The following is a 25,622-nucleotide window of genomic DNA, read 5'->3' on the forward strand; positions in this document are numbered from 1 at the left end:
GTAGAGTCCCCACAGCCCACTGACATTCATGTCTACACACTCACACACAAACTATTTTGGGACTCTTTATTTCCATTTTTCACAGATTTAGAAAATCAGACTCATGGTTGGAGGCAGGGGGTCTTGGGGAGGACTCTCCTCCTACTTCTCCCCCCAGCCAAGGTCTGACAGGCCTCCTGCCCACCAAGATTCACGAGGGTCTTTTGAAAGGAAGCAAGGATGAAGGTTAAGGGAGAATGAAAAGGTGGCCTTAGGAAGAGGACTGGGAGTTGGGCAGAGGGTGAGCTTGGGGGGGCAGACCAGGCCAGCTGGGGCCATTCCCATATAACCTAACAGGAGATGAGGCTGTGCCAAGAAACCTGAACCAGGGCCAGCCCAGAAGTCCCTCATCCCTGGGGCAAGTACCCCTCCCTCCCCCACATACTACTTGGTCCCAAGGTCCACAGAGGGCTCCCACGCTTTAAGCCCAACCATCTTTCTCAGATGGCTATTGGCCCTTTCCCACCCCTATTTCACCCCCACCCTCCCTCCCAGCTATTTACAAATATACAGAGCAGGTTTTTTTCCCCACCTAGCAAGGATCTTTGCCACTCCCCAGAGAGAGGTGGTCTACTCACATACCAACTGCCTTCTCCTAGGGACACTCCCTATCCCAGTCCTAAACCCATCTGAAGCCTGGTTCTCCAGCCTTTGGCTGGGTCTTAGACTATGGTGAGGATTTGAAGGAAAGTAGGGAGAGAAGAGAGAAGAATTTGCAGCCAGGACATGGGCTACTGGATAGGTGAGATGTAGCCACTGTCTTCTCTAACCCCCCTCCCCCAGCTCCTGACAGTCACTGGATTCTGTCCCAAGGGGAAGGGAGGAGGAGGGCTGGGACCCCTGGCCCCATATCAGTGCAGGGGCCTGGATGCTTGGCTCCCTCCTCTGAGAGCACCATCCTAGCAGGCGAAGTCCTCAAAAAGGCCTCCAGGAGGACCATGAGGGTGATGATGGTTGGGGAGCAGACTGCTGGCCCCTCCACCCTCAGCACAGCTTCTCCCTGGGCACGGGCTCTGCAGGGCAATAGGTATGAGGACAACTAGTCAGAATAAGAGCAGCCTGCCCTTCCTAGTGTCAGTTGGGATGGGGGTTTAACACTAAGCCATTCCCTAGCCCCTATCCTCCTGGACCCCTGCTTCTTGGAAGAGGGTAGATCACAGGTTATTGGAAGCTTTCCCTTACCTGTTCCTTTAGCTCCTGCAGCCCTAAGGTAGAAATGCCTCCTGTTGAGGTCCTAAGGGGTGGCTTGGGGCGACGCCATGTCCTCTTCAGTCGGTCCCAGGATACCTTGTTAGGGTTCAGAAGAAAGGGGAAGAGGCTCAGTTGATTAGAAGAATCACAAAAGCTTCCTCATTTTACAGATGAGAAAACTGAGGTCCAGGAAAATGAACTGATTTGTCCAAGATCACACAGAAAGTAAAGACCAGAGGATTTGAACCCTGGTCATCTAGACTGCAATCTTTCTACTATATCTTGCTGCCTTCAGCATGGGCTCCACCTCTTCATATGTATTTTTTCCCCAGTCGTTTTCTATCCTGATTCCCTGGGATCCCCTCCCTCACATCTTCCCCAGTCCCAGCCTTGGCTTCCTCACTCTCACCCACCCCATTTTCCCCAGTCTGGTTTCTCACCCTTGGCTCTTGCCAGGGAATGATGGGAATGCAGCAGCCTCAGACTTCCTAGACATTCAGGAGACATTCTGGTTCCCCACAATAAAAAGCTGGCTTGTTCAGGTTTTCTTGATCCTCCCATCACTCCCTAGGACTGACTCCTTGATCCCACTCTTTGCTTTCCCTAAGGCCTTCTCCCTTGGGCCCTTAAGGGGTCCAGGCACTCTTCCCCAACAGGACCCCATCCTTGCCTCATAGATGTAGTCAAGGATCTCTAGAAGGGTGAGGACACTTGCCCCAATGAAGAGTCCCATCTGACCTCCAATATCACCTGGGGGAGAAAAGGTCTAGCTTTAGGGGGAGAGCCACAAAGCAAATGGTTAGAAGGCCAGATCCTGAGTGTAGCCTGCAGGAATGTCTGAGGCATGGGGAGGGGGATGAGGTCTTACCCAACAGGGCAGACAGGCCATAAGCTGCTCTCTGCTCCACAGACTCAGAGGTCAGGGCTTCAAAGAAAACATCCAAGACCAGGAAGTTCTCTCTGTGGAAACATTCAGTAGGTTCAATATGGGGAAAAAATTGGGATAGGATCAGAGAAAGAGAATGTGGCCAGGTCATCCTGTAGATTGGCAAGGAACACAGAGTGTATGGGGGGAGGACCTGACCCCCATAGAACCCCCATCTAGGACACTCCTGGCAGTCAAGCACTTCAAGAGTACAAAGCAAATAGGCAGCCTCCTCCACCATCCCCTCAGGGATTAATTACCCAGGGGAGACTAGAATGTCAGGAAAAAAAAGAGACATGGCTCTTCCTTCATGCCTTCTCTGAGAACAGACTCACATGTCCTAGAAGTCCCCTGCCCCCCATTTTATACCTTGGAGAACACTGGATTCAGAGATTTTTAAGCCCTTAAAACTCTGATAACTAGATGAACCTTATTACTCCCTCATTCCTACTGCCTCAAACATCCCATCACCCATTCCAACATTTACATTGGCTCCCTACTACCCAACACATGAAGTCCAAACTCTTCATTCTAACATTCATTCAATCCTCTCCAACTTGGCCCCATGCCACCTTATGTCTTCTACACTCCAATATATACCCTCTTCTCCATTCTTGAATAGCCCACAAACCCAGAATGATCATAAGCCTCCCTACCATTGCTAGAATACCTAGAATACCCTCTCTCATAGCCGACTTAAATCCTTCAAGGCCCACCTCATCTTCCTTTTCCATGAAACCTTCCTTGACTACCAGGGAGATTTCTCTTCTCTCCATTTCTATAGTGTTTAGTTAGTGAAATGGGCATTTAATTGTACTTTTGTCCTCCCAACATGACTGTAGACTCGTTGAGGGCAGGGGCTGAGTCTTGTTCAGCTGTGTATCATGCATACCTTAACTCATGCATTCATTCACATGCCTAGCACAGTCGAACATGGAGCAGGTGTTGGATAAATACTAGGTGGATGTAATTTGTTTTGGGGGTTTGGGGTTTTTTAGATCATTCTATACTTATTGAGTTCCTCTTATGTGCCAGGCTTTGAGTGGTAGGCAGACGCTGGGATGCAGCGTCTTCTTTGTTCCCAGACCCTTCCTTCATTGTTAGCCCTTTAACCTCCGTATCCCTTTCTGTGCCAGACCTTGTCCCATGATTCCATCCCTACCTCACACCCTTAGCACCCGCCATGTCTTTGCAGCTGTCCCATGCCTCCTCACCATACTTTATCCCAGCCCCAGCCCTGTACCGTATGTAGGTCTCGTTTCGGTTGTACTTCCTGGCCAGATAACGGGCTGAGCTTCGGTTGGGGATCCGAACCATGGAGATCTCTTTCCCATAGCGTGTCAGATTGCAAGGCATGGGGCAAGCACAGCGGCCTCCTGATCCCCCACCCAGAGAGTCTGCAATACAACAGTTCTGTCGGAGATGGGCTGGAGAAATGAGCTTCAAAAGGGAACAAGTCAGCAGAGACAGTGTACTAGTCCTTTCAGAGGGGTGCATTCACAAGAAAGCAAAGGTCTGTACATCACTCCCATGCTCCCTTTGCAATGGGAGTGATGGGACTACCCCTTCCATCCCACTTAATTCTAAAGGTCCAAGATCCTTCTCATTGGAGCTAACCCAGGACTGCTTCACCCTGAGAAACTTCTGAGAAGTCTGGATCCTCCAAATGGCCCTTCATCTGGGTCTCCTCCACACTATGCCCCCCAAGCTAGCACAGGAGGAGGCCAGATGACAATGAAAAATTAAGATTTCACCCGCTATGGCTAATCTGCCATAGGAATTGCTAGACACACAGGTTAAGGCTAGACGAGGTGAAAAAGGGAGAAACAAGCCCCTGGGAGCTGGTGCATGAGAACCAGCATGTGATAGAAGGGGCCAGGACCAAAGGAGGGATAAAGTCATAAGTTACAAAGTTAGCTAGGAAAAGAAAGCGGGAGGGAAGCCTGGATGGGTCAATAGGGTTTGCCCCATAAGGACACTGAGTCATGCCTCTAACATTAGATTATCCAGAAAAGCTAAAATACTGGCTCAAAGTTATACAGTAAGTTAACAGCAAAGCCTGGGCTAGAACCCAGGACCCCTGACCTGTAAGTCCACCCTACTTCCACCTATGCCACAATCCCATCGGATTAGCCACCCCTGCCTTTAAACCCCAAGAAGCACCCTGTTGAGGGAAGACTGGCTGGAGAGGAGATAGGGTAGTCGAGGAAAGCAATGATTGGGATGATATAGAATGAGAAGAAAGGTAGATGGGGAGCCGACGATGAGGAGGAACTGGGATAGACATGTCTGCTGTCAATTATCTGATGGCCTATTATGTGAAAGAGATATAAAACAAATTCTACTTGGTGCTAGAGGATAAAACTAAGAGCAACAGGCACAATGTAAAAGGAGGCACATTTTTGTGCAATAGGAGCACCGAAGTTTCTATCAGAGCTATCTAACAATGGAATAGGCTGCCTTATCAGGTGGCAAGCTCCCCATCACTGGAGATGCTTAAGCAAAAGCTGAGTTATCTAGAATGGTGCACAGAAGATTTATCCAGCAGGCAGGGATCAGATTAGAGGATCTCTGGGGGACCTTCAATTCCAGGATTCTATAAGAGGGGAGGAAGAAAGGTAGAGCTAGGGGGAAATGGGAAGCTGGAGGCAGAGAGGAAGAAGAGAGAAGAAGGCAGCACCTACCCAAAGTGTGGTCTGCACACTCAATGTAGATGTTGGGGGAGCAGATGGTCTCATTGCCTAGGGGGAGAGGAGATCATCCCTGGAATCCACAGTCCCTTCCCCACTATCCAAGCCTTACCCTCCTAAACTCACTCACACACACATATGCATGCACACACACATGCATGCACACACACACACGCATTCACACACACATGCACATACCAGCATGCACAGAGGCAGGGCCCTCCCCCTCCACACCTGTGGCAGAGACTGCTAAGGAACCGTACAATGAAAGAAAAGGTGGCTCATGGGAGGGAGCATGCTGAAGAACAGCAAGGCACCCACCTGGCATGTGAACCATGCGGCAGTGACAGCGGGCCAGCACAGCCTCCTTCTCACATCGAAGCCTGCAGGCTGAGACACTATAGGATGCATAGCCCTGGAGTTCAGGCTCTCCTCCCTCACTCTCAGCCCTGCAGTTACCCCAGGGCTGGGGTAGGTATGTCAGCTAGAAAAGGAAAGAAGGATCTTAGGGTCACCACAGATCTAAGACTAGAAGGGACCAGAGGCCATCTCATCCAACCTCATTTTACAAATAGGGAAACTGAGGCCCCAGTCACACAGACAGTAATGATCAGAAATTACTTAACTGAGTAGAGGCAGCTAAATGGCTCAGGGGGGTAGAGTGCTGGGCTTGGAGTCAAGATAGACCTGAGTTTGAATCCAACCTCTGACACCTACTAGCTGTCTGACCCTGGGCAAGTCACTTAACCTCTGTTTGCCTTAATCCACTAGAGAAGGAAATGGCCAACCGCTCCAGAATCTTTGCCAGGAAAACCCCATGGTCCATAGGGTCATAAAAAGACAAGTCTGAACAATCTCTGATTTTAGTCTTTCTAGTCTTAAGAGGTCAACACCAGGAGCTCAACTCAACTATGTCCAATCCCTAAAACACAGCCCACAACCCCTATAACTGACCTCACTCCTTCAATCCCAGACCCTACCAAGGAAGCAGGCAGGTGCAAACTGGGTTTGGAGAATCCAGAATGCCCAGAAGTTTCTCAGGGTGAAGCAGTTCTAGGATTGGCTACCCTTGCCTTCTTTCTTGTGCTCACCCGCTGCTCCTGGCAGGACACAAATGTCTGGAAGCCTGGAGATACCCCAAACCCTAGCTGGTGGATATATGGTGGCTCCTCTTGGCTGTGTATCTGCACCCGGATTCCAGCCTCAAATGATGTCTCATCTGCAGGGAGAGAACCCCAGAGGTGGGGATATGGGGAATCCCTGGGAGCTCTGGGGCTCTCTGGGATCTGGGCTCAGTGACCAGCCTCCCTGCTCCTCCACAATGGCTCCCAAAGAGGTTGTTCCCATATCCCCACTCAGAGAAAGATTGTGAGATACCCAAGGCTCACCCCATCCCTACCACTAATTCAAGGATCAAAAGTGGGAGGAATGCTCCCATTTCTTTCTTTTCCTGGAGGAACTTGCTCATCAACTCCTCTTACTTGAGGAAACTCCCCCATCTCTTCCTCTTACTGGAAGAACTCCCCATATCCTTTTCTTACTAGGGTAACTCCCCCATCTCCCCATCTTATTGGAAGGAACCCCCCCATCTCTTCCTCTTACTAGTCTCTCTCCAGATGGGCAGGTACTCTTCCTGTTGAATGTCCAGCATGATCTCCAAGCCACTGCCCATGCCCCCTGCCCTGCTGGGCCTTGGACTCTGGGGGTCAGCGTTAAAAGTGTAGCACTTTCCATATCGAGTATATACCTGGGGAGACAGGTGAGAAAGGGAGGTTAGCATTAAAGAGATAACACTTGCCATACCTACTAAGGACTCAGGTAATAAAAGTCATTGAGAAGGAGAAAGCCAACATCTTTTTGGCAAAGTTCTGCTCCCCCAGTTAGCCCCACATTCTTATCTGTCCTCCACATTCTTTGTGCCCACTCCTGTTCTCACTGTCCTGATTCTCCTTGATCAATTATCCCACTATCCACCAGGTGGCAGTGATAGAGCACAGACAGAAAGAGGGGACAGTCAAGGACCAGGGATCTGCACTTGGGCTAAGGGAAGAGGAAGAGAGAAAGCCAATAGATGGTGGGCGTTTTGCTGTAGGCGAATATTCTAAAACCCTAAGCTACAGAGAAGGCACCAGTTTACATTAGTGTAGGAAGTTCCCTCATTCAGGATTTCTCTATATCAACAAAATGACAGATCCAGTTCCTATCCCCTACCCCGGTTCTTCTGGGTCAATGTCTGTTGCTTACCCTGATATCTCTCAGACCAAAAGAGGTCACAGGAGAGCCCCATGTTTCCTTTAGTTATCACCCTACCTGATATTAGCTTGTATATGCATGAATAGGGAGATCTTGGAAAATGGCTCTCATTCACATCCTTCCCCAGGACCCAAGGAAAAGGTCTGTTCATCTGCTCCCAGAAAGGTCAGCTCCAATGCATCGCATCCCTAACCTCAATAAAGTCAACAAAAAATTCATTGAGAGGGGCAGCTAGGTGGCTCGCTGGATAGAGAGGCAGGCTTGGAGACAGAAGTCCTTGGTTCAAATTTGACCTCAGATACTTCCAAGCTATATGACTCTGGGAGTCACTTAACCCCAACTGCCTTGTCCTTACCATTTTTCTGCCTTGGAACTGATACTCAATATTGATTCTAAGATAGAAGGTAAGGAGAAAGGGAGGGGAGGGGAGTGGAGGGGAGGGGAAGGGGAAGGGGAAGGGGAAGGGGAAGGGGAAATGGAAGGAAAGAAAAAAGAGGAAAGGAAAGGGGAAGGAAGGAAGGAAGGAAGGAAGGAAGGAAGGAAGGAAGGAAGGAAGGAAGGAAGGAAGGAAGGAAGGAAGGAAGGAAGGAAGGAAGGAAGGAAGGAAGGAAGGAAGGAAGGAAGGAAGGAAGGAAGGAAGGAAGGAAGGAAGGGGGAGGGAGGGAAGGAGATGTATTAATATGCTAGGTTTGTTAAATCATCACTGTGCTAGAAGCTGAGAATAAAAAGTTGAGAAGGGACCTAGCCCTAGAGCCCAGAAAATTAATGATTACTATTTTCTAATAAATGGGACTGAACGAGATCAGATACCTTCATATTTAAGTATAAGACAAGGCAGAAGAAGTGCTAAGTACAAAAAGTAAAGTGAAAAGTGCAAAGGAGAGGTCCTAATTGGATATAACAAAATATAAGGAGGAAGAGATGACATGTATGAGGAGTGGGATTTGGAAAGGAGGAATCAAGGAAGACTGTTTATAGGAAGCAGCCCCTGATAGCCCCTGGAGAAGGACTACAACAGGCAGAGAGAGGTAAAGGGAAGACCTCCTAAACATGAGTGCATAAAGGTGGGAGAAGAAGGCAAAACAAGATCAGAGAACAGCTAGCTTGACTGGAACATGAAGTCATACCGTGAAATACACCTAGAAAGGTAGGGGAGAGTCATATTGGGAAAGGCTTTAAATGGCAGGCTAAGGAGTTTGCATTTTGCCCTTTAGGTAATGGGGAGTCACTGAGATTTTTGAATAGGCAAGTGATATGTTCTGCCCTGCGTATTACAAAGATTATTTTGGCAGCTGTGTGAAGGCTGGATTGAAGAGGAGAGATGCTGGCAGCTGAGAGACAAGTTAGGAGGGTATGACAGTAGCCCAGGAGAGGGCTGATAAGAGCCAGAACTCAGATGGCGTTCATGGTTCTGGAAGTAGAGAGCCTTCCTCCAAGAATCAACCTCTTTCAGTCAAACGCTGAAGCCTTGTCTTCCCTATAGGCTCGTAGGTTATTCTGCCTCCCCATAGAACATGCTCTGCCACTGGACTGCATCCCATAGCCCGAGGGTGTGCTGGAATCGACTCCAACAGGCTTTCGGAGTCCGTTGTTAAATTTTCATCGCTAGCAGTTATACCTCAGAAATCAATCACCACAAATTAGGGCTTGATTTATTATTTTGTTGATTGTCTAGACAAGAAAGTGATGGAGAAAATGTTAATAATGCCGATTAATCTTCAAAGTATGTGCGCATACATTTCCCCCATGGATATATAGTGTTAAACATTTACCAGCACACCTCTATATCACTCTATAAACATTGCTTGAGCTCAGCAGGAGGGCGGCAGAAGGATTAGGGAGTGAAGTCATCACCAGATTGGAGACTGGGAAGCTGTACTGTATTAGACTGTGGGGTCAAAATAATACGCAGCACAGCAACGACATGGTATTTGGGGGAGCTGGAGGATTTGCAAAGTGCTTTTCATCCATTCTCTCCGGGAGGCTCACAACATCCCTGCCCACTACCAACAGTGCCACCTCCAGGAGGTCCCTAGAAATAGATGAGCCTTTCTCTTTAGCAAGAGGAGAGGGCACAGACTGGCCATTCCTCTTTTACCCACTGACCACAAGTACCATCTCTCCCTTCTCCCCTTTCTTTACTTCTTTTGTCAGTCTTTGTTTAGCCATTCCCCATCGCCCAGCAAGGATCATCCATCATGGTTCATCTCCCTGACCGCCCCCTCCCTCCCCTAATCAATTCCATTCATTCTTTCCCTTCATTTCTCCCTTGCTCCTCTCCCCTCTCCAGCTGACTATATGTGTTTCTTGCCTGGAGAGAGCCCTGTGCTAGATCCTGGTGAAAGTGCAGATTTAGATAAATGCAGAAATACCTGAGGAGGAGATCAGAGACAAAAACAAGGGTCTGGTGAGCTTGGAGGCCAGAGAAAGTTCTTTCCCAACTAGAAGGTGCTGGGGATGACTTCCTGGGGGAGGTGGCATAAGAGTTGGAGGAGAGGAGGAGAGGGGAGGGGAGGGGAGGGGAGAGGAGAGGAGAGGAGAGGAGAGGAGAGGAGAGGAGAGGAGAGGAGAGGAGAGGAGAGGAGAGGAGAGGAGAGGAGAGGAGAGGAGAGGAGAGGAGAGGAGAGGAGAGGAGGGGAGGGGAGGGGAGGGGAGGGGAGGGGAGGGGAGGGGAGAGGAGGGGAGAGGAGAGGAGAGGAGAGGAGAGGAGAGGAGAGGAGAGGAGAGGAGAGGAGAGGAGAGGAGGGGAGGGGAGGGGAGGGGAGGGGAGGGGAGAGGAGGGGAGAGGAGAGGAGAGGAGAGGAGGGGAGAGGAGAGGAGGGGAGGGGAGGGGAGGGGAGGGGAGGGGAGGGGAGGGGAGAGGAGAGGAGAGGAGAGGAGAGGAGAGGAGAGGAGAGGAGAGGAGAGATGGGGAGGGGAGAGGAGAGGAGGGGAGAGGAGGGGAGGGGAGAGGAGAGGAGAGGAGAGGAGAGGAGAGGAGAGGAGAGGAGAGGAGAGGAGAGGAGAGGAGAGGAGAGGAGAGATGGGGAGGGGAGAGGAGAGGAGGGGAGAGGAGGGGAGGGGAGAGGAGAGGAGAGGAGAGGAGAGGAGAGGAGAGGAGAGGAGAGGAGAGGAGAGGAGAGGAGAGGAGAGGAGAGGAGAGGAGAGGAGAGGAGAGGAGAGGAGAGGAGGGGAGGGGAGAGGAGAGGAGAGGAGGGGAGAGGAGGGGAGGGGAGAGGAGGGGAGGGGAGAGGAGGGGAGGGGAGAGGAGAGGAGAGGAGAGGAGGGGAGGGGAGAGGAGGGGAGGGGAGTGGAGAGGAGGGGAGAGGAGAGGAGAGGAGAGGAGAGGAGAGGAGAGGAGGGGAGGGGAGAGGAGGGGAGGGGAGAGGAGGGAAGGGGAGAGGAGGGGAGAGGAGGGGAGGGGAGAGGAGAGGAGAGGAGAGGAGAGGAGAGGAGAGGAGAGGAGGGGAGAGGAGGGCAGGGGAGGGGAGAGGAGAGGAGAGGAGAGGAGAGGAGAGGAGAGGAGAGGAGAGGAGAGGAGAGGAGAGGAGAGGAGAGGAGAGGAGAGGAGAGGAGAGGAGAGGAGAGGAGAGGAGAGGAGAGGAGAGGAGAGGAGAGGAGAGGAGAGTTACTTGTTTTCAAAGGTAAGCTTCCAAAAGGTGTGTGTATAGCTTTTCAGTTGAGTACTGTGAAGGCACTACTTTACTTGCGGACCCTTACCAGCCACATCACAGCTTTCTCTATAAACATTGACATCAGCCCCATGCCGTACAAACTTGGTGAGGAACTCATAACCTGAATCTGCCTTCTTTCCCCGGGGTTTCAACCCCCATTGCAGGCGGCCCCAACCTCTGGAACCTTGATTGTCTCATTAAAAAGGACTGAGTTTGATCTAATGCCCAGTGGACTTACGCGTCGGCTATGGGGGGTGGGGGGGGGAGGAAAAGAAAATGATCTATGTCTTTAACGAATAATGCTTGGAAATGATCAAATAAAATATATTTTAAAAAAAAAAAGGACTGAGTTTGGAGGCAGAAGGTTAGGAGAGAGTCTGGGCGCTGCTACCTGAGCCAGTTACATCACCTTTGCACACACACACCCATTTTTCCCTCTATAAGATGCTGGGGTTGAGCCTAATGATTTCTTCTCTAAACCCCAGGAATCTGTGCCCTTCTATGTTTCTGTGTCTTCCCCTCCCACCCCCAGTACCTCCCTCTGCCCTGTAGGACATGGATTGAAAAAGAAGTAGAAGTGGGGGTGGCTAGACAGAGGCCAGGAAAGGGAAGTCCACAGGGAAGGAGATTGGCCAGGCCAGGCTGCCCATCCAGCCCCCACCCCCCACCCCATGCAGTACTGACAGCCAGGCCAACCACATCGTTGCCCCGGAAACAGCCCCTGGGGCGGTCGGGCAGCGGGTGGAGCCGCCAGCTCCTAAGTGGCAGAACTCTGGTGGCAGCACAGCCCAGCTGCCTCTTCCATGGAGACGGCACGGCCACTCTGTCCCATAAGATCCCATGTCTCCTCCACAGAGAAGGAGACCTCAGGTGGGGGTAGGGGAAGGAGGGACATGGAGAGGGTGAGGGATAGGAGGAGTGGACGAATGGAAGGAGTCAATGGTGCTGGCACCAGTACCAGCTGAGGAAAAGCGAATGGAGCCAGTCAAGGGATCCTCCCCTTCCCCATCATTTCCCTGGATGCTGTCCTCACCTCCTCATTCCTCTGATCTCTCATCCTCTCTCTGCCCCTGCCAGCATGGACCATCACCTCCTTCCTTGTGCAGACACCTCTTTTCTCTCTGCTTGTCTAGCCTTTGCCTATTCATATCCCTGCTCTCTGTCAGAAGAGGGGCCCTCACCCTCATGCCTGACCTTCTGCTCTGTGTGCTGGCTGGCTGTCCCCCAGGCTCCTGACCCTGTGCTCTCCATCTCCCTGGCCTCTGGCCTTGTGCTCTCCATCTCCCCGGCCTCTGGCCCTGTGCTCTCCATCTCCCTGGCCTCTGGCCCTGTGCTCTCCATCTCCCTGGCCTCTGGCCCTGTGCTCTCCATCTCCCCGGCCTCTGGCCCTGTGCTCTCCATCTCCCCGGCCTCTGGCCCTGTGCTCTCCATCTCCCCGGCCTCTGGCCCTGTGCTCTCCATCTCCCCGGCCTCTGGCCCTGTGCTCTCCATCTCCCTGGCCTCTGACCCTGTGCTCTCCATCTCCCTGGCCTCTGGCCCTGTGCTCTCCATCTCCCTGGCCTCTGGCCCTGTGCTCTCCATCTCCCTGGCCTCTGGCCCTGTGCTCTCCATCTCCCTGGCCTCTGGCCCTGTGCTCTCCATCTCCCTGGCCTCTGACCCTGTGCTCTCCATCTCCCTGGCCTCTGGCCCTGTGCTCTCCTGTGCTCTCCATCTCCCTGGCCTCTGACCCTGTGCTCTCCATCTCCCTGGCCTCTGGCCCTGTGCTCTCCATCTCCCTGGCCTCTGGCCCTGTGCTCTCCATCTCCCTGGCCTCTGGCCCTGTGCTCTCCATCTCCCTGGCCTCTGGCCCTGTGCTCTCCATCTCCCTGGCCTCTGGCCCTGTGCTCTCCATCTCCCTGGCCTCTGGCCCTGTGCTCTCCATCTCCCTGGCCTCTGGCCCTGTGCTCTCCATCTCCCTGGCCTCTGATCCTCCGTTCTGTGTGTCTGTCCCCCGGGCCTCTGAATCTCAGCTCTCTGTCCCCTGGTCTCTGCCTGTCCACCTTCCCAATGCTGTCCTTTAGCCTCTGCCTTTCAAGCCCTTCGGTCTCCGCCACTCCTCCCTCCTTCCCCTTGACAGCCCGGGCACATTTCCCAGCCTTCCGACTCCCTCCTCCCCACTGTGCAGCGGGGGACGGTAATCTGAGATCTGGAGAGATCTGTCCTGAGCTAAACTCGGTGCTGGGCTCTATCAGTCCCTGGGGCTCTATCTATGGGCTGGGCTCCCATTTCCCAGGAAAGCTCTCTGCTCGGTGCCCTCAGCGGTGCTCTTGCTCTCCTGACGGCCCCCTCCTTTCTCTCTCCCTTCAGTCACAGTGCCCACGGGGTTAACAGGCAATTAGTGGGGCCAGGGCTCAGAGCTTTGGTGGGGAGAGGGGGCCGAGCCTCCGGGAGATAAGAGGCAGCCGGGGAGCTGCAGAGACTGGGCTAATCCCAGAGCTAATCTTCTGGCCGGGCTTTATCACAGCTGCCTTCTGGGCATTCTGCCTCCAAGGAGCTCAGACTTCCCTAGCTGCCCCGGCTCCAGCGATCCCCAACCCTAGTGCCACCATCTAGGATCCGGCTGCACCTCCCCACTTTTGGCCTCGAGCCCTTGTTCTCTTTCCCCAGTTCTGCTGCTTAAACCTTCAGACCCCACTGTATGGGGAGGGCAGATATTCGGGGCGGGTGGCCGTCTTCAGCTCAGAATGGGGAGACTGTAGCCGCCTTTGAGGGGAGACACTGGACAGGTGGGGCCCCAAGGCTTTTTAGAGCTTCCTGGTTCCCCTGTTCTCCTCATCCCCAATTCATTTTTACCACTTCTCGAGGGACAGACGGGAACTAGAGAGAATTCAATAAGGCTGATCAGAATAAAGGATGAGGTATTTAATCAAGGTGAGAGGGCTCACCACCCTTCCCAAGATACATCTGGCTGGAGTGTTTTGTTTGTTTAAACCCTTCCCTTCCAAGTTTGGGAATCAGCACTGTGTATTGGTTCCGAGGCAGAAGCTGGTAAGGGCTAGGCAATGGGGTGGGGGTGGGGGCAAAGTGACTTGGCCAAGGTCCCACAGCTAGGAAGTGTCTGCGGCCACATTTGAACCCAAGACTTCCTAAGTCTCCAGTTCTCTATCCACTGAGCGTTTAAGTGATGCCAAACCCAGAGGGCAACTCCTTTTCCAATACATTCGTAATCCTTCCGGACTAGGGAGGAATCCATCTATATGATTCACAGCCCCCCCATACATCCACCCTATGCTAAAGAAATGGATTGTCTTCTTCCTCTTCCCTCAACCCTCTTCATAACTGTGCCTGGGAAGAAGCTGCCTTTGTCTTCATACACATGTAAATGGCGAGTGGTAGTGGGAGCATCGGTGCCATTGTTACGGGCCAGCTGGTCCTGAGAAGAGAAGAGGAAGACAATGGTGGTGGTGGTGGTGGTGGTGGGATCTGTGAAAGGCCTCCACACAAGCTGACTCCAGCAAGAGCCAACCAAGGACGCCGGCTCCAGGAAGAGGGGAAGGCAAGCATCCTGGGACGAAGATGGATGGACCCAAGCACTGGCCCCACTGAGAACCTGGAGGGCTCTCCAAGATTTAGGTGGGGACACAGAATCTGTGGAGGGAGGCGCTCCTTGCAAGCGCAAAGCTCCTGCCCACCGGGCACATCCCAGATCCTTCACGTCCACAACCTCTGTCCTAAGGATCCCCCCCTTACTTAGGTGCTCAGTGTGTGTCAGACTGGACAAGGGAGGCGGGTGAGAGCAAGGGCTGACCATGGCGGAGGGTTCAGGCGGGATATGGGCCCCTCTTCTGTTTCTCCAGTGAGTAGCACAGAAATCCAAGAGCAGGGGGGCACCATGGAGTGCCAGGCTCCCATTTGGGGACCGACACTCCCAAGATGCCCTTACCTGCACAATCACTCAGCCTCCCATTCGCACAGCCATGGAGTCCTAAACAAGCACCTGCCCACCCCCAGCATCCCCTCTGCCCCCCAACCACCCCTGGGAGCCTACTCAACTCATGGATCCCAAACCCCCAGCAGCCCCTCAGGTCTTCTACACAAGCCCACAGGGCTCCATCCTCTCAGCCTCGGCCAGCCACCACATTCAGATGATGGCACACGATGGCCCTGTACCTCCTGGGTCCTGCAGGCCCCCACCTTCTCGGGCTTCGCCCCTGCATCCATCCAGGGAGCCCTGCCCCCACTCAGCCCTCCACACACATACTCACTGTGGCCCTCTCTCCTGCACACTTACATGGTCTGGCATCCATCCATCACACATGCAGCGCCCTCCCTCCTGTCTCTTCTCCTTCTCTTCTCTCCTCTCTGGGTTTGCCTCATTTGCATTCCCCAGGCTCCCAGCTCCTCAGCAAAGTGACCTCCGCTCGAGAAGCGCCAGAGGCTTCCACAGCGGCCAGAGAAGGGGGGAGGGGGCTCGACGATGGCCCGTGCGCGTTTCTGGGGCGCAGGGTGCAGGAAGAGTGAAGAGGGCCTCGCAGGGAGAAAACGCCGGCCAGCAGACCCCCGTATGAATGTGTCTGGGGAGATGGGGTGGCATGAGGGGGAGAAGAGGTGGGCCAAGGCTAGAAGGAAGGCGGGAAGTCTTGGGGTTCAGAAAGGAGTTTCAGGGATGAGAGTCACGGGAGAGGGGAAGATAATTATTTTAGCCAGTTGCTCAAACCGGTGCTCCCTTCATTTGTCCATTAAGGCAAGAGGTCAAGGTGGTGGACAGCCGCTGGAGTCACCTCACTACCCAGCTTTGGGGAAGCAGCTCTTTAGAGGGCGTCCCCAAACTCCTCAGCTGGGAAAACGGTGCCTTGTCTTTCCTCAGACAGGCTGATTGCTAGTCTCACCCTCTTTCCACCCTCCCCTTTGACCCGTCTCTGGCCCCCAGGGCCAGTGGCTTCGGGGTCTCTCGCCCCTGAAAGATGGCTCCCAGCCCCTTCTCCCCCAACCAGCCAAGCTGCCTTCTATCCCCTCCCCCTGCCTGGTATTTACACCTTTCACACATTTGTAAGCTATTATCCTGTCCACGCTTAGTCACCGCTGAGCCAAGCGCCACGGATTTAGCTCCTTTAATCTTTCCTCCTAAATCAATCCTCCATTTCCCCTTAATCATCCCGTGGCTCTTCCCTGAACTCACTCACTGCAGCCTGTCTCTGTCTCACTAGGGCTGGGGCCGCTTCCCCCCACAATCTGAAGAGCCAAAACGGGGCGTCCTAAAGCCATAGAAGGAGGGAAGAGGTTGAGGCCAGTGGGGAGGGATTCCCACACTCCTCTGGGGAGAGCTAGCTCCCCAATCCTTAATGCTAGAAAGGCAAAAACAGATCCCAGCCCCAATTCACCCCTAAAATCCTCTCAGTGCTCTCCCCGTCTGAAGAATCTACTTTTCTCCAACCCTACGGGATCCTCTACATTTGACACCCCCACTCCCTCCCCCCACCCTCACCCCAAGACACACACCATCCCCACCCCTCTCATTCCCAGTCCCATTCATCATTCATTCTCAGACTCATCCTCCCTCCCTCTCTCAGATGGTGAGTCCATGGAGGAGCCCAGACTGACTGTCCCTGCCGGGTCTGGACACCCCAACCTGGCCTGTCCTGACCAGGCGAGATGCCAGGTAGGTCTATTCCCCCTCTCCTCCTTGTGCCAGCCTCTAGGGCTCAGACCACCACCCGCCCGCCCTCCTGGCCACTGCCTGGCCACAGGGTGAAGAGATCATGGAGAGCCAGGAGTGGTCTGAGGAGTTCTCCCCAGCATCCTCGTCATTCAGGAGGAATCACGGGTCTTCTCCCTGGGCCTTGGGCTCCCCCTCATTCCCTCATTCCTGGAAGCTCCTGGCCACCCCACCCCCTCAGCCCCCAGTAGACAGGATTAGGAAGGGCAGCAGCCTAACTGCCCTGCGTCACTGGACACCAAATCGCAGACAGGACCTGGGCATTCCCTGCCCAAAGCCCGCTCCTTCCTCCCAGCTAAGTCCTCCCCAGCTCTCCACCTCCAGCCCCAGCCCAGAGCCCGTAGTGGTCCACACACATCTGGCCTAGGACCGCAGTGGGAGGAGATGGGGTGGGGTGGAAGGGGCTGGGATAGAGCCCAGGAAGGAGAGGAGCAGAGGGAGGGGGTGAGGAGCAGGTGGGGAGCAGTGCCAGGAGTGACAAGGAGCAGGGGTGGGGGTCCAGGGGGGGAGAAGAAGGGAGCGCTGCTACAAACACTAATCAGCGTCTTCCGGCAGCTCCATAGAGGAGCTGAGCTGATAATGAGCTGGGCTCCCGGTTGATTCCTGATTAATGAAGAGGCCGGCGGGGGCCTCTGCAGAGTGGGACCGGGTCAGGGCTGGCTCTGCAGGGGCCCCTCCCACCCTCTGAGGCAGGTCTTCCTCAGTCCTTGATCCCCTCCTCCAACGAGGAGCCCAGACCTCCTAGGGTCACCTTTGGTGCTTGGCACCCTTGGTAAGAAGCCACTCCCAGCCCCCTGGCAGGGAGCCCCCTAAAAGGGAGGTGAGGGAAGCTAAGAGCAAGAAGGGAGAAAATGAAGGCAGCATCCCTAGAGGGAACCTGGGGATAGTAGTTAGCAGAAAAGAAGAACCTGGACAAAAAGCTGCCACTGGACGGGTTGATGGACCAGGCAGGACCCGGCAGCCCTCTGCCTGGCATCCAACAGCCCACCCTGGGGAAAGCAGAGGGGGATTGGTGGACCGGAGGGAAGTGAGAAGGAATGGGGCAGAGGGTCCCAAAGCCCATCCCAATGTTGGCCTGAGGGGGAAGGGGCTGAGGCAGCTGGATGGAATGAGAACTGAGGAATTGAGATCTTAGGGGTCTAAAGGTTGGAGGAGGGTCCCAAAGCAGCCCAGGGTCCTCTCTTGTCTTGGAGCTGACCTGGAGGGTGGGGGAAGGAGCCTGGGGTAAGAGGTGGGGGGACTGCCCAGCTGGAAGTGGCCTTGTCTAATTGTGCCTGATTAGCAGAGAGGAAGGAGAACAGGGTGAGTGATTAACAGTCGTGCCAGTCAAAGGAAGAGAGTAAAAGAATGTAGGTAGGAAGGCCAGAAATGAGGGGAAGAAGGGGAGCCTGGAGGAGCTTGGTGAGAGAAAGAGGGAGAAAGACAGTTTCTCTCTTGCGTCTCTTTGGCCTCCAAGAATGGACTAAGACCCCAGATGGAGGAATCCTAAGACATGGGTTCTAATTCTAGCTCAGCTGAGGTCCCTGTTTTCTTGTCTGTTATATGGGTTGGATCTGTTGAGCCTCAGAATCCCCTTGCTTCTAACACTGATCATGAATTTTGTCACTTTTGGGAAATTCAGCTTGCTCCCACTCTCAGTTTTCCCACCTAAGGAAAATGATCATTTAGAACTAGAGGGGACTTGAAAACCATCTAGTCCAGCTCCCTGGTTTTATATCTAGAGAAACTGAGCCCTACAGAGGTCAGGTCTCCAAGATCATGCCAACAGTGACAGAGATAAGATTTCAACTCTGTCCTCTGGCTCAAATCCAGACAGTACCACCTACCAGACAATCTATCAGAAAGGCAGAAATAAAATACAATATGGCGGGCAACTAGATGGCTCAGTGGATGGAAAGCCAGGACTGGAGATGGGAAGTCCTGGGTTAAATCGGACTTCAGACACTTTATGGCTATATGATCCTGGGCAAATCCCTTAAGCCTTCTTCTGCCTTGGAACAGATACTTGGTATGGATTCTAAAACAGACGGTAAGGGTTTAACAAATTAAAAAGGCCCAGTCTGGGTTTAATTTGGTCCTCTCCACCCATATCATCTTCTCAGCCCACCCAGTGATATCCCAGTTCCCACCTCCAAACCCCTCAGTCTTATTCACAAGATTTTCCCATTCTAGTCTCTAAGCAAAATGACACAACTTTTGCCCTCCTCAGAGGAAAGTCTGATACAGATTCGGTCTAGAGTTCTAATGCTCCATTGCCTGTTCCAGTGAAGCGTGGGTCCAGTCCTCAGCTTTGGTTTCCTCATCTACAAGATGAGCATAATACGCATGCCCCAGAATTGTTATGAGAATTAGAGAATATAACTTAGAGAAGGCATTTTGTGAGTAGTGGAAAATGCTATAGAAACAGACGTTACTGCTCTTACTTCCTCCTCTTCGTCCTACTCCAGTGCCTCAGCAAGACACAGAAGTGAGCCTACATTCTTTTTTAAACCTTACCTTCTCTCTTAGAATCCATACTAAGTATTGGCTCCTAGGCAGAGGAGCAATAAGGGCTAGGCAGTTGGGATTAAGTGATTTGTTCAGAGTCACATAGCTAGGAAGTCTCTGGGGTCAGATTTGAACCCAAGATTTCCTATCTCCAGGCCTGATGCATTGAGACACCTAGCTGCCCTTGAACTTATATTCTTGAAGGCCTACTCAGTACATCTCAAGCTCTAGCAGGTTCTCCCAACCTGGAAAGGCTAGGAGTACTGGTTCAATCATGGCTGGGTTCCTTCAGGTTTTAAGGTCATATATATGAAAAAATAGTGGGATGTCATAGAAATTAAATGACCTGGAACCAGAAGGACCTGAGCTCAAATCTAGCCCTAGAAATACATTTCCTAGCTGTGTGACCCTTGGCAAGTCACTTAACTCTGATTGTCTAGCCCTTGCCCCTCTTTGGTCTTAGAATTGGTACTAAGACAGAAGAGGAAGGAAGGAAGGAAGGAAGGAAGGAAGGAAGGAAGGAAGGAAGGAAGGAAGGAAGGAAGGAAGGAAGGAAGGAAGGAAGGAAGGAAGGAAGGAAGGAAGGAAGGAGACAGAAAGACAGACAGAAAGAGAGAGAGGGAGTGAGAAAATGAGAGTCAGAGAATGTGTGTGAGAGAGACAGAGACAGAGAGAGTCAGAGAATGAGAGTCAGAGAGAGAGAGAGAGAGAGAGAGAGAGAGAGAGAGAGAGAGAGAGAGAGAGAGAGAGAGTGAGACAGAGAGATGGGGGTGGGGGGGAGAAGAGACAGAGATTTAATGGTACTCAAAGTCAGCAGACTGGGTTTCAATCCTTACTCCAGATCTTCTTAATTGTGTGACCTTGGGCAAGTCACTGTGCCCTGACCTTACTGGGCTGTGGTAAGAAAAATGTTCTACAAACCTTGAAGTATGATAGAAGGAAAAGGTGTGTAATCATTAATATTTGATTTATTCATTCTAAAAGCACCTCTTGAATTCTGCCTGGGTCCCATTTCATACAAGGACTATGTTTTGAAGGACTGACATTCACAAAATTCAACTCTCTTACCAGGCATGGATGGACAGGGGCAAGTAGGTGGCACCACAGTTCAAGTCAGGAAGATCTAAGTTCAAATCCAGCCTCAGACACTTCCTAACTTTGTGACCCTGGGCAACTCACTTAATGTCTGTTTGCCTCAGTTACTTCATCTGTAAAATGGAGATAATAATAGCACCTATGTCCCAGATCCTGTTGTGAGGATCAAATGTGATAATTGTAAAGAGTTTACACAGTGTTGGGAATATAGGAAGTGCTATATCAATGTTTACCATTATTATTATACCTTAGATTTCAGTCCACTCCAAAGCTCTGACCCCACTCAAACAAGAATCCCACGTCAAGCCCATCCCAATATTTGGCAAGCAATGGGAGCCACTGAAGGACCTAGGGAGCGACAGTAGATTCAACTGGAATCGTGCCTTGTTAGTAGAAGGGCAGAGTAGAAGGGGTGAGGATGTTAGCGTGGGGGGTAGCATTTTCTTAAACCTCTCCTCTACCTGGAATGAGTTTTCCTTTCTGCCCATCCAAGTCTTTTAGGTTCTCCAAGGCCCACTTGATGCTTCTACCTCCTCAAGAAACCTCTCCCAAGCCTTCTCATCCTATAAGGATCTCTCCCTTCTCTTCTCTGGAGTCATAGCATTTACTGATTGTAGACATCATTTGCTAATTAATCATAAACTGCCTTGTGACATCTCTCATACCATCTGTTGTCTTTCATTGTTATTTTACTGAGGCTGTGTTTAGGCTATAAACTCCCTGAGGGCAGGCTCTGGGGGTTCTTTTTTAAACCCTCATGGTGTCTGGCACAGGGACCCCTGCATGGAGTGGATGCTTAATAAATATTTGGTGCTTCTTTGCTTGCTTGAGAGAGGATGGAGAAGAATAGATAGGGAGGGTAAGTAGCAGTGGTCATGGGCAAGGATTAGAACAGGTAGAAGTATGGGAGGGGATATGTAGGGAAGTAAGTGGGGAGATGGGAAATGAGTTGGGGGAGTGGGGGAGGTAACAAAGTGTGGGGGTGAGAGATTGAAGTGGTAGCAGCAGTTAGATAGAGCAGCAGCTGAGGAGGACTGGGGGAGGGAGCATTACCCAAAGTAAAAATAGGCTGGAAAATGTGACATTTATTAACTTGGATTCCAGAGGAAAGGTCACAGCATAGTGGGGAGTGGGAAGGAGGGATCCAGGAAGGTAAGAGAAAAAAAAAACAACAGGACAATAACCCCTTCCTTGGACCCATTTCTCTAATTGGCTGGCCCATCTCATTGCCCAGTTCCCAATCGATATTAGAATTCTCTTCATTATTCACAGACCCAATCCTGTCATAGACCCCATTCCCATCATGGACCCATCCTCAATGTAGATGCCATGTTTTCATCAATCAGTCCCCTTCACAGATCCCATAATTTTCCTGCCGATGCCACAATCATATTCAGCATTTCCAATTCTAAGAGAAGGGAATGGGAATAGGGGGAAACAGTGCTAAGGGGCAATGGTGAGCCGGGAGAGCAGGATACCCAAATGAATGGGGTTTCCTCTCCCTATATGCTGGATGCTTCCCATCCAGTCCTTACTATCTTGTAACCCCTTCTGTAAGAGACCCCTAAAAACTCTAACCATTCTCATGTCACCAGATTATCCAGTATCAAAAGGACCCAAGAGAACTGCTCCTTCCACACAAGCCTTCCCCTATCACTCTCACTCCGACCAGACATATGAGTCTAAGGAATTCCTCACATGGGTCTCCTTGACCCTAAATAGGGGATACCCCTGCTTCCAAAAGCTCTAGCTAGCTCTCCTTTCCCATCAAACAGCAAGAAACCTCCCCTTGTTCTCCCTCATTCCTTTAATTTCCCCCCTCCTTCCTTCTTCTTCCTTCCCTTCCCTTCCCCCCAATACTCCTCTACCTCTTTCCCTCTTTCTCCCCACTCCCTCTGTTCTTGTTGCCTCCCTCCCCCTCTACTTCTTCATCTCTCCTCCTGTCTTCCCCCTTTGCTTCTCCCTCCCTTTTCTTTTCCTCCCTTTCCCCCCTCCCATCCCCCTCAGGCCCTGAGATACAAACTCCCGCTCAGTAGGCACAAAGATTCCATTGATTTCTGGCCCCCATCAGCACCTGCTGGGATCAGTCTCTGCTCCTCCTCGATTTGGGGGGGCGGGGTGAGGAGAGAGCCAGGGAATCTTACCCCAGGGGGATGACAAACATGAGTGGGTAGCTCACAGGGAACTGGGACCCCCCTTCCTATGCCCCAACTCTATGTCCCACCCTTGGTCCTCCCAATCTCTGCAGAGAGCTAAGGCTCAAGGATATATCACATAAGAGAATGGGAAGGAGAGAGGGATAGCATACATACTGCCTCAACTCCCCTGAAAACCCCCTTTCCAGCTCACTATCCATATTCCCCAGCTCGAAGCAGGGACGCCCCCTTTGACCACTCTTTGCCCACTTTCCTAATAAACCCCCCAACCCTATGCTCCCTTCTCCGGTCACTGCCTCTAGTTATATCCACAGTCAAGGAGGTTCACATCCCTGTTCTGTGTCCCTTCTCCAAAACTGTCTCATAGCCCATAGTCCCCTCTGGATAGCCATGGGGGGGGGGGTGCTGGCCACATTTGACAGCAACCATGATGGGACTCATTACTCTATTTGGGGCATGTGTCCTAGGATGTTGAAGCAGGTCTGTGTTGAGAACCTCATAGGTACACTGGGGAACCCTAGTTCTACTATCATACTATCATCTGCAAACCTGTCTTGTGGCTGATTCACTGGGAGGAAAGGGGTGTGTGTGTGTGTGTGTGTGTGTGTGTGTGTGTGTGTGTGTGTGTGTGTGTGTGTACAGGAAAAAATAATACATACAGAGAGCATGGCATGAACTGTTTGCTTGAGACCTTGGCACCCAAAATGACAGATACCACATGAATGTTCGTGCAGGGATCACTGATACCATGTGTGAGAGACATATATGAACGAGTGGGCAAAGAGCCTTCATGCACCATCATTGGGGCACTACTGTGTGTGTGTGTGCCTAAGAAATCCAGATCAAAACTCCCAGTGGGGTGTCTGGATCTGTGTGTGTGTGTGTGTGTGTGTGTGTGTGTAAAAGACCCTGACATGAAGAGTGTGAATTGAGAGAGATCGTGGTGATCATGTGAGAGGCCTGACACTCAGGGGAATGACCCTCCCCGTCCCTGGGTTTCAACACCCTGACAGTAAGCGTATGGAGATGAGGAGTAATCCATGCGGGTTACACATCAGGAATGGAGTAGTGTATGTGTGTGAGAACCAGGCTATTTAAGAAGCCGTGGCCACCCAGACTAAGGATTTGGGGGGTGTGGTGGAGGTAGGGGATTGTGCACCCAAGAATGAATGAGTGAGCATGAGACTGAGAGCTAGAGAGAGACTATAAGAGGGAAAGAGCTATCAGTGGTGACAAGAGAGTGAAAAAGCTAGAGCTGAGCGTGGGGGACAACATGAAAGGGGGAGTGTGTGAGAGAGAGAAAGAGAAGACACTGGCACTGTGTAAATGTCCACGAGGTCCTTCTAGGTACTGCCCATGCCAGCTCTTCAAGATGCCACTCTAAGCCCTCCACAGTGGCTCCCCACTCAATCCCTTCTTGAGCCCCTAACCCTTGACTTGTCTTCAGGGGACAGCAGGAGTCAGAGAAGGATACAGAATGATGAGGGTGGTGAGAGGAGAGACACAAACCCTGACTTTCAGGAAAGAGGATGTTCATTTGAGTGGAAGGACCTATGAGCCTCCCACAGTGCTCCAGCCACGAGCTACCCCATCCCTTCAGGGAAAGCCTGTCTGGATAAAGCCCCCTGGCACCAGGAGGCCCCCCCAAACCATGGTAGTGCTGCAGTGGCAACAGCAACAGGAGCAGGGTAAGCCCCCTCAGTGCTTCCTCAGCTGTGGCTCTGTGCCTAGGAGGTGGAGAGGGACCTCTAAGCTCAGGGGAGACACCAAGCAAGCAGTCTAGTAGCAAAGGGAATGGGGAATCCTGATGCAGGGCACTCACCCCATTCCACCACCCCAACCCAGATGGCCCCTTCTAGTGCCAGGGGCAAGCCAGCTGGTGGGACTCACCACAGAGAAGTTACTGGCGGAACAGTGGTGGCCACTGAAGTTGCAGCTCTTGAGCATGTCAGCCAGCTGGTGGCCAGTGCGGTTCAGAATGTCCACCATGTCCGGCTCAGGGTACCGAAGGCCTGCTGCCCGGTGTCCATCTCTGTCCTTAGGGGGCAGCCCAGTCAGGTTGGCCAGGTGGAAGATGTCAGCATCACTGAGTGCAGAGTGTCGGAAGCGGTTGATGTTGCAAAGGGTGACAGCAGGAAAGCCCAGGGCTGGGGCTACCCCGGCTGGGTCCAGGGTGACCAGGTGAGGCCGGGCCAGGTAGCTTCGGGCCAGGCCCACTGCTTGGTAGAGGAAAGCAGCCAGAGAGGCCAAAAGGGCCAGTGCCCACAGGCTCCTGCGCAGCCCTCGAGGCCCCCTGCCACAGGCATGCCCCAAGCCGTGCAGGGTGCTGGAACTGGCAAAGGTGGCCAGGTCCCTGGGGGGTGCCCCCTGGCACGGGGCCCCCAACAGGCTCTGCTCATCTCCCTCTTCCTTCTCCTTCGGTTTGGCATCCTCCTCGGAAAATTTGATTTTGCACACTATCTCGATAGGCATCTGTCCCTGGCTGCTTGGACCTGGCCGGCCAGAGAGTCCCTCCCTGCCTGGCAGCCCGGGCTCTTCTTCCCAAGTGGTGGTGACAGCAGCCGCTCCTCCAAACTCCAGCCGAGGAGGGGGAGGAGGGAAGGGGGGCAGGAGGGAGGGGAGCTGCTCACACTCCCAGCAGCTCCGCAGCCCTGGCTGCTGCCGCCGCTTGTCTCTCTCCTCGATCGTCTCCTTGTGGCTTCGCTTATCAGCAGCAGCACAGCTGTCAGCCCCTGCGTGTGTCCCTGCGAGCGCTCGCTCCGCCACGCCGCTCAGCCCGCGCCGCTCAGCATGTGCTCCGAAGCCCACCCCGCGCTTAATAATTCAGGACATGTCAACAGCGTTTCACCGGCGGGCGGGCGGGCGGCAGGAGCCGGGCCAGGGGAGGGGAGCGCCCGGGGAGGAAGCGGACCCCAGCCCAGCACCCGGGAGACCCGTTCTGCCTCCACCGCACTCAGGACCCCCAAACTCTCTTTGAGCCCCCGGCCAAAGGATGCCCCCCTCCCCACCTCCCACTCCCAATCACATGACAGATTCCCAGCTCTGCTCAGCTCCCTTTATTCCCCATTGGGCCTGAGGCCGTGGCCCTGATCGGGGAAGCCCCCTCGCTATTTCACCTAGGGGCACCGCTCCGCAGGCCCCACCCAGGTCCACCTCAGACCGGCTGACATCTCTACTGCTACCACAACTACCACTGGCCTTGCATCTGACCGAGCTGCCCCATTCTCAGCTTCCCAAGCTGCTTTACCTGGGCCACTTGTTTGAATAGCTCATGAACTTGGGAGGAGGAAAAAAGGGTACGGAATTCCGCACTAGCTCGTCTAAACCTCCCGAAGGCTCCCTCTAGGTTCTGGATACAGTGCTTTGCCCCAAGAGATGCCACGTCTCTCAGCCCCCAACCCTCTCCTCCCCAAGTCCCCAAGACCCTCACAGGCAGCA

At 52.8% G+C, this 25,622-nt stretch overlaps 1 protein-coding gene across 2 annotated transcripts; it reads right to left on the bottom strand.

Annotated features, from left to right (window-relative positions):
• Nucleotides 1-52: 52 nt before the first annotated feature.
• ASIC4 (acid sensing ion channel subunit family member 4) lies at nucleotides 53-25,178 on the bottom strand. 2 transcript variants are annotated; one of them, XM_056807678.1, is made up of 10 exons: nucleotides 24,075-25,175; nucleotides 6,448-6,592; nucleotides 5,937-6,064; nucleotides 5,167-5,329; nucleotides 4,840-4,896; nucleotides 3,399-3,552; nucleotides 2,099-2,190; nucleotides 1,901-1,980; nucleotides 1,222-1,326; nucleotides 53-1,052 (listed from the first exon to the last, which is right to left on the bottom strand). In XM_056807678.1, the coding sequence occupies exons 1-10, from the start codon at nucleotides 24,654-24,656 to the stop codon at nucleotides 939-941; spliced, it is 1,620 nt and encodes a 539-aa protein (XP_056663656.1). In that variant the 5' UTR covers nucleotides 24,657-25,175; the 3' UTR covers nucleotides 53-938. The 2 variants fall into 2 exon arrangements, 1 of the variants encoding a protein (XP_056663656.1); XR_008914056.1 differs by lacking the exon at nucleotides 1,901-1,980 and having other exon boundaries at nucleotides 1,010-1,052; nucleotides 24,075-25,178.
• Nucleotides 25,179-25,622: the final 444 nt, after the last annotated feature.

Source organism: Monodelphis domestica, chromosome 8 (assembly GCF_027887165.1).
Source record: "Monodelphis domestica isolate mMonDom1 chromosome 8, mMonDom1.pri, whole genome shotgun sequence".
In the NCBI taxonomy this organism is placed as follows: domain Eukaryota; kingdom Metazoa; phylum Chordata; class Mammalia; order Didelphimorphia; family Didelphidae; genus Monodelphis; species Monodelphis domestica.

Excerpts from the sequence above, each read along its gene's own strand:
- ASIC4 (XM_056807678.1), bottom strand. The coding sequence starts at position 24,656 with ATGCCTATCGAGATAGTGTGCAAAATCAAATTTTCCGAGGAGGATGCC. Across the intron at positions 2,191-3,398 it reads CGAAACGAGACCTACATACG|AGAGAACTTCCTGGTCTTGG; the intron begins GTACAGGGCTGG and ends ATGTTTCCACAG. Across the intron at positions 1,327-1,900 it reads TCCTTGACTACATCTATGAG|GTATCCTGGGACCGACTGAA; the intron begins GCAAGGATGGGG and ends AACCCTAACAAG.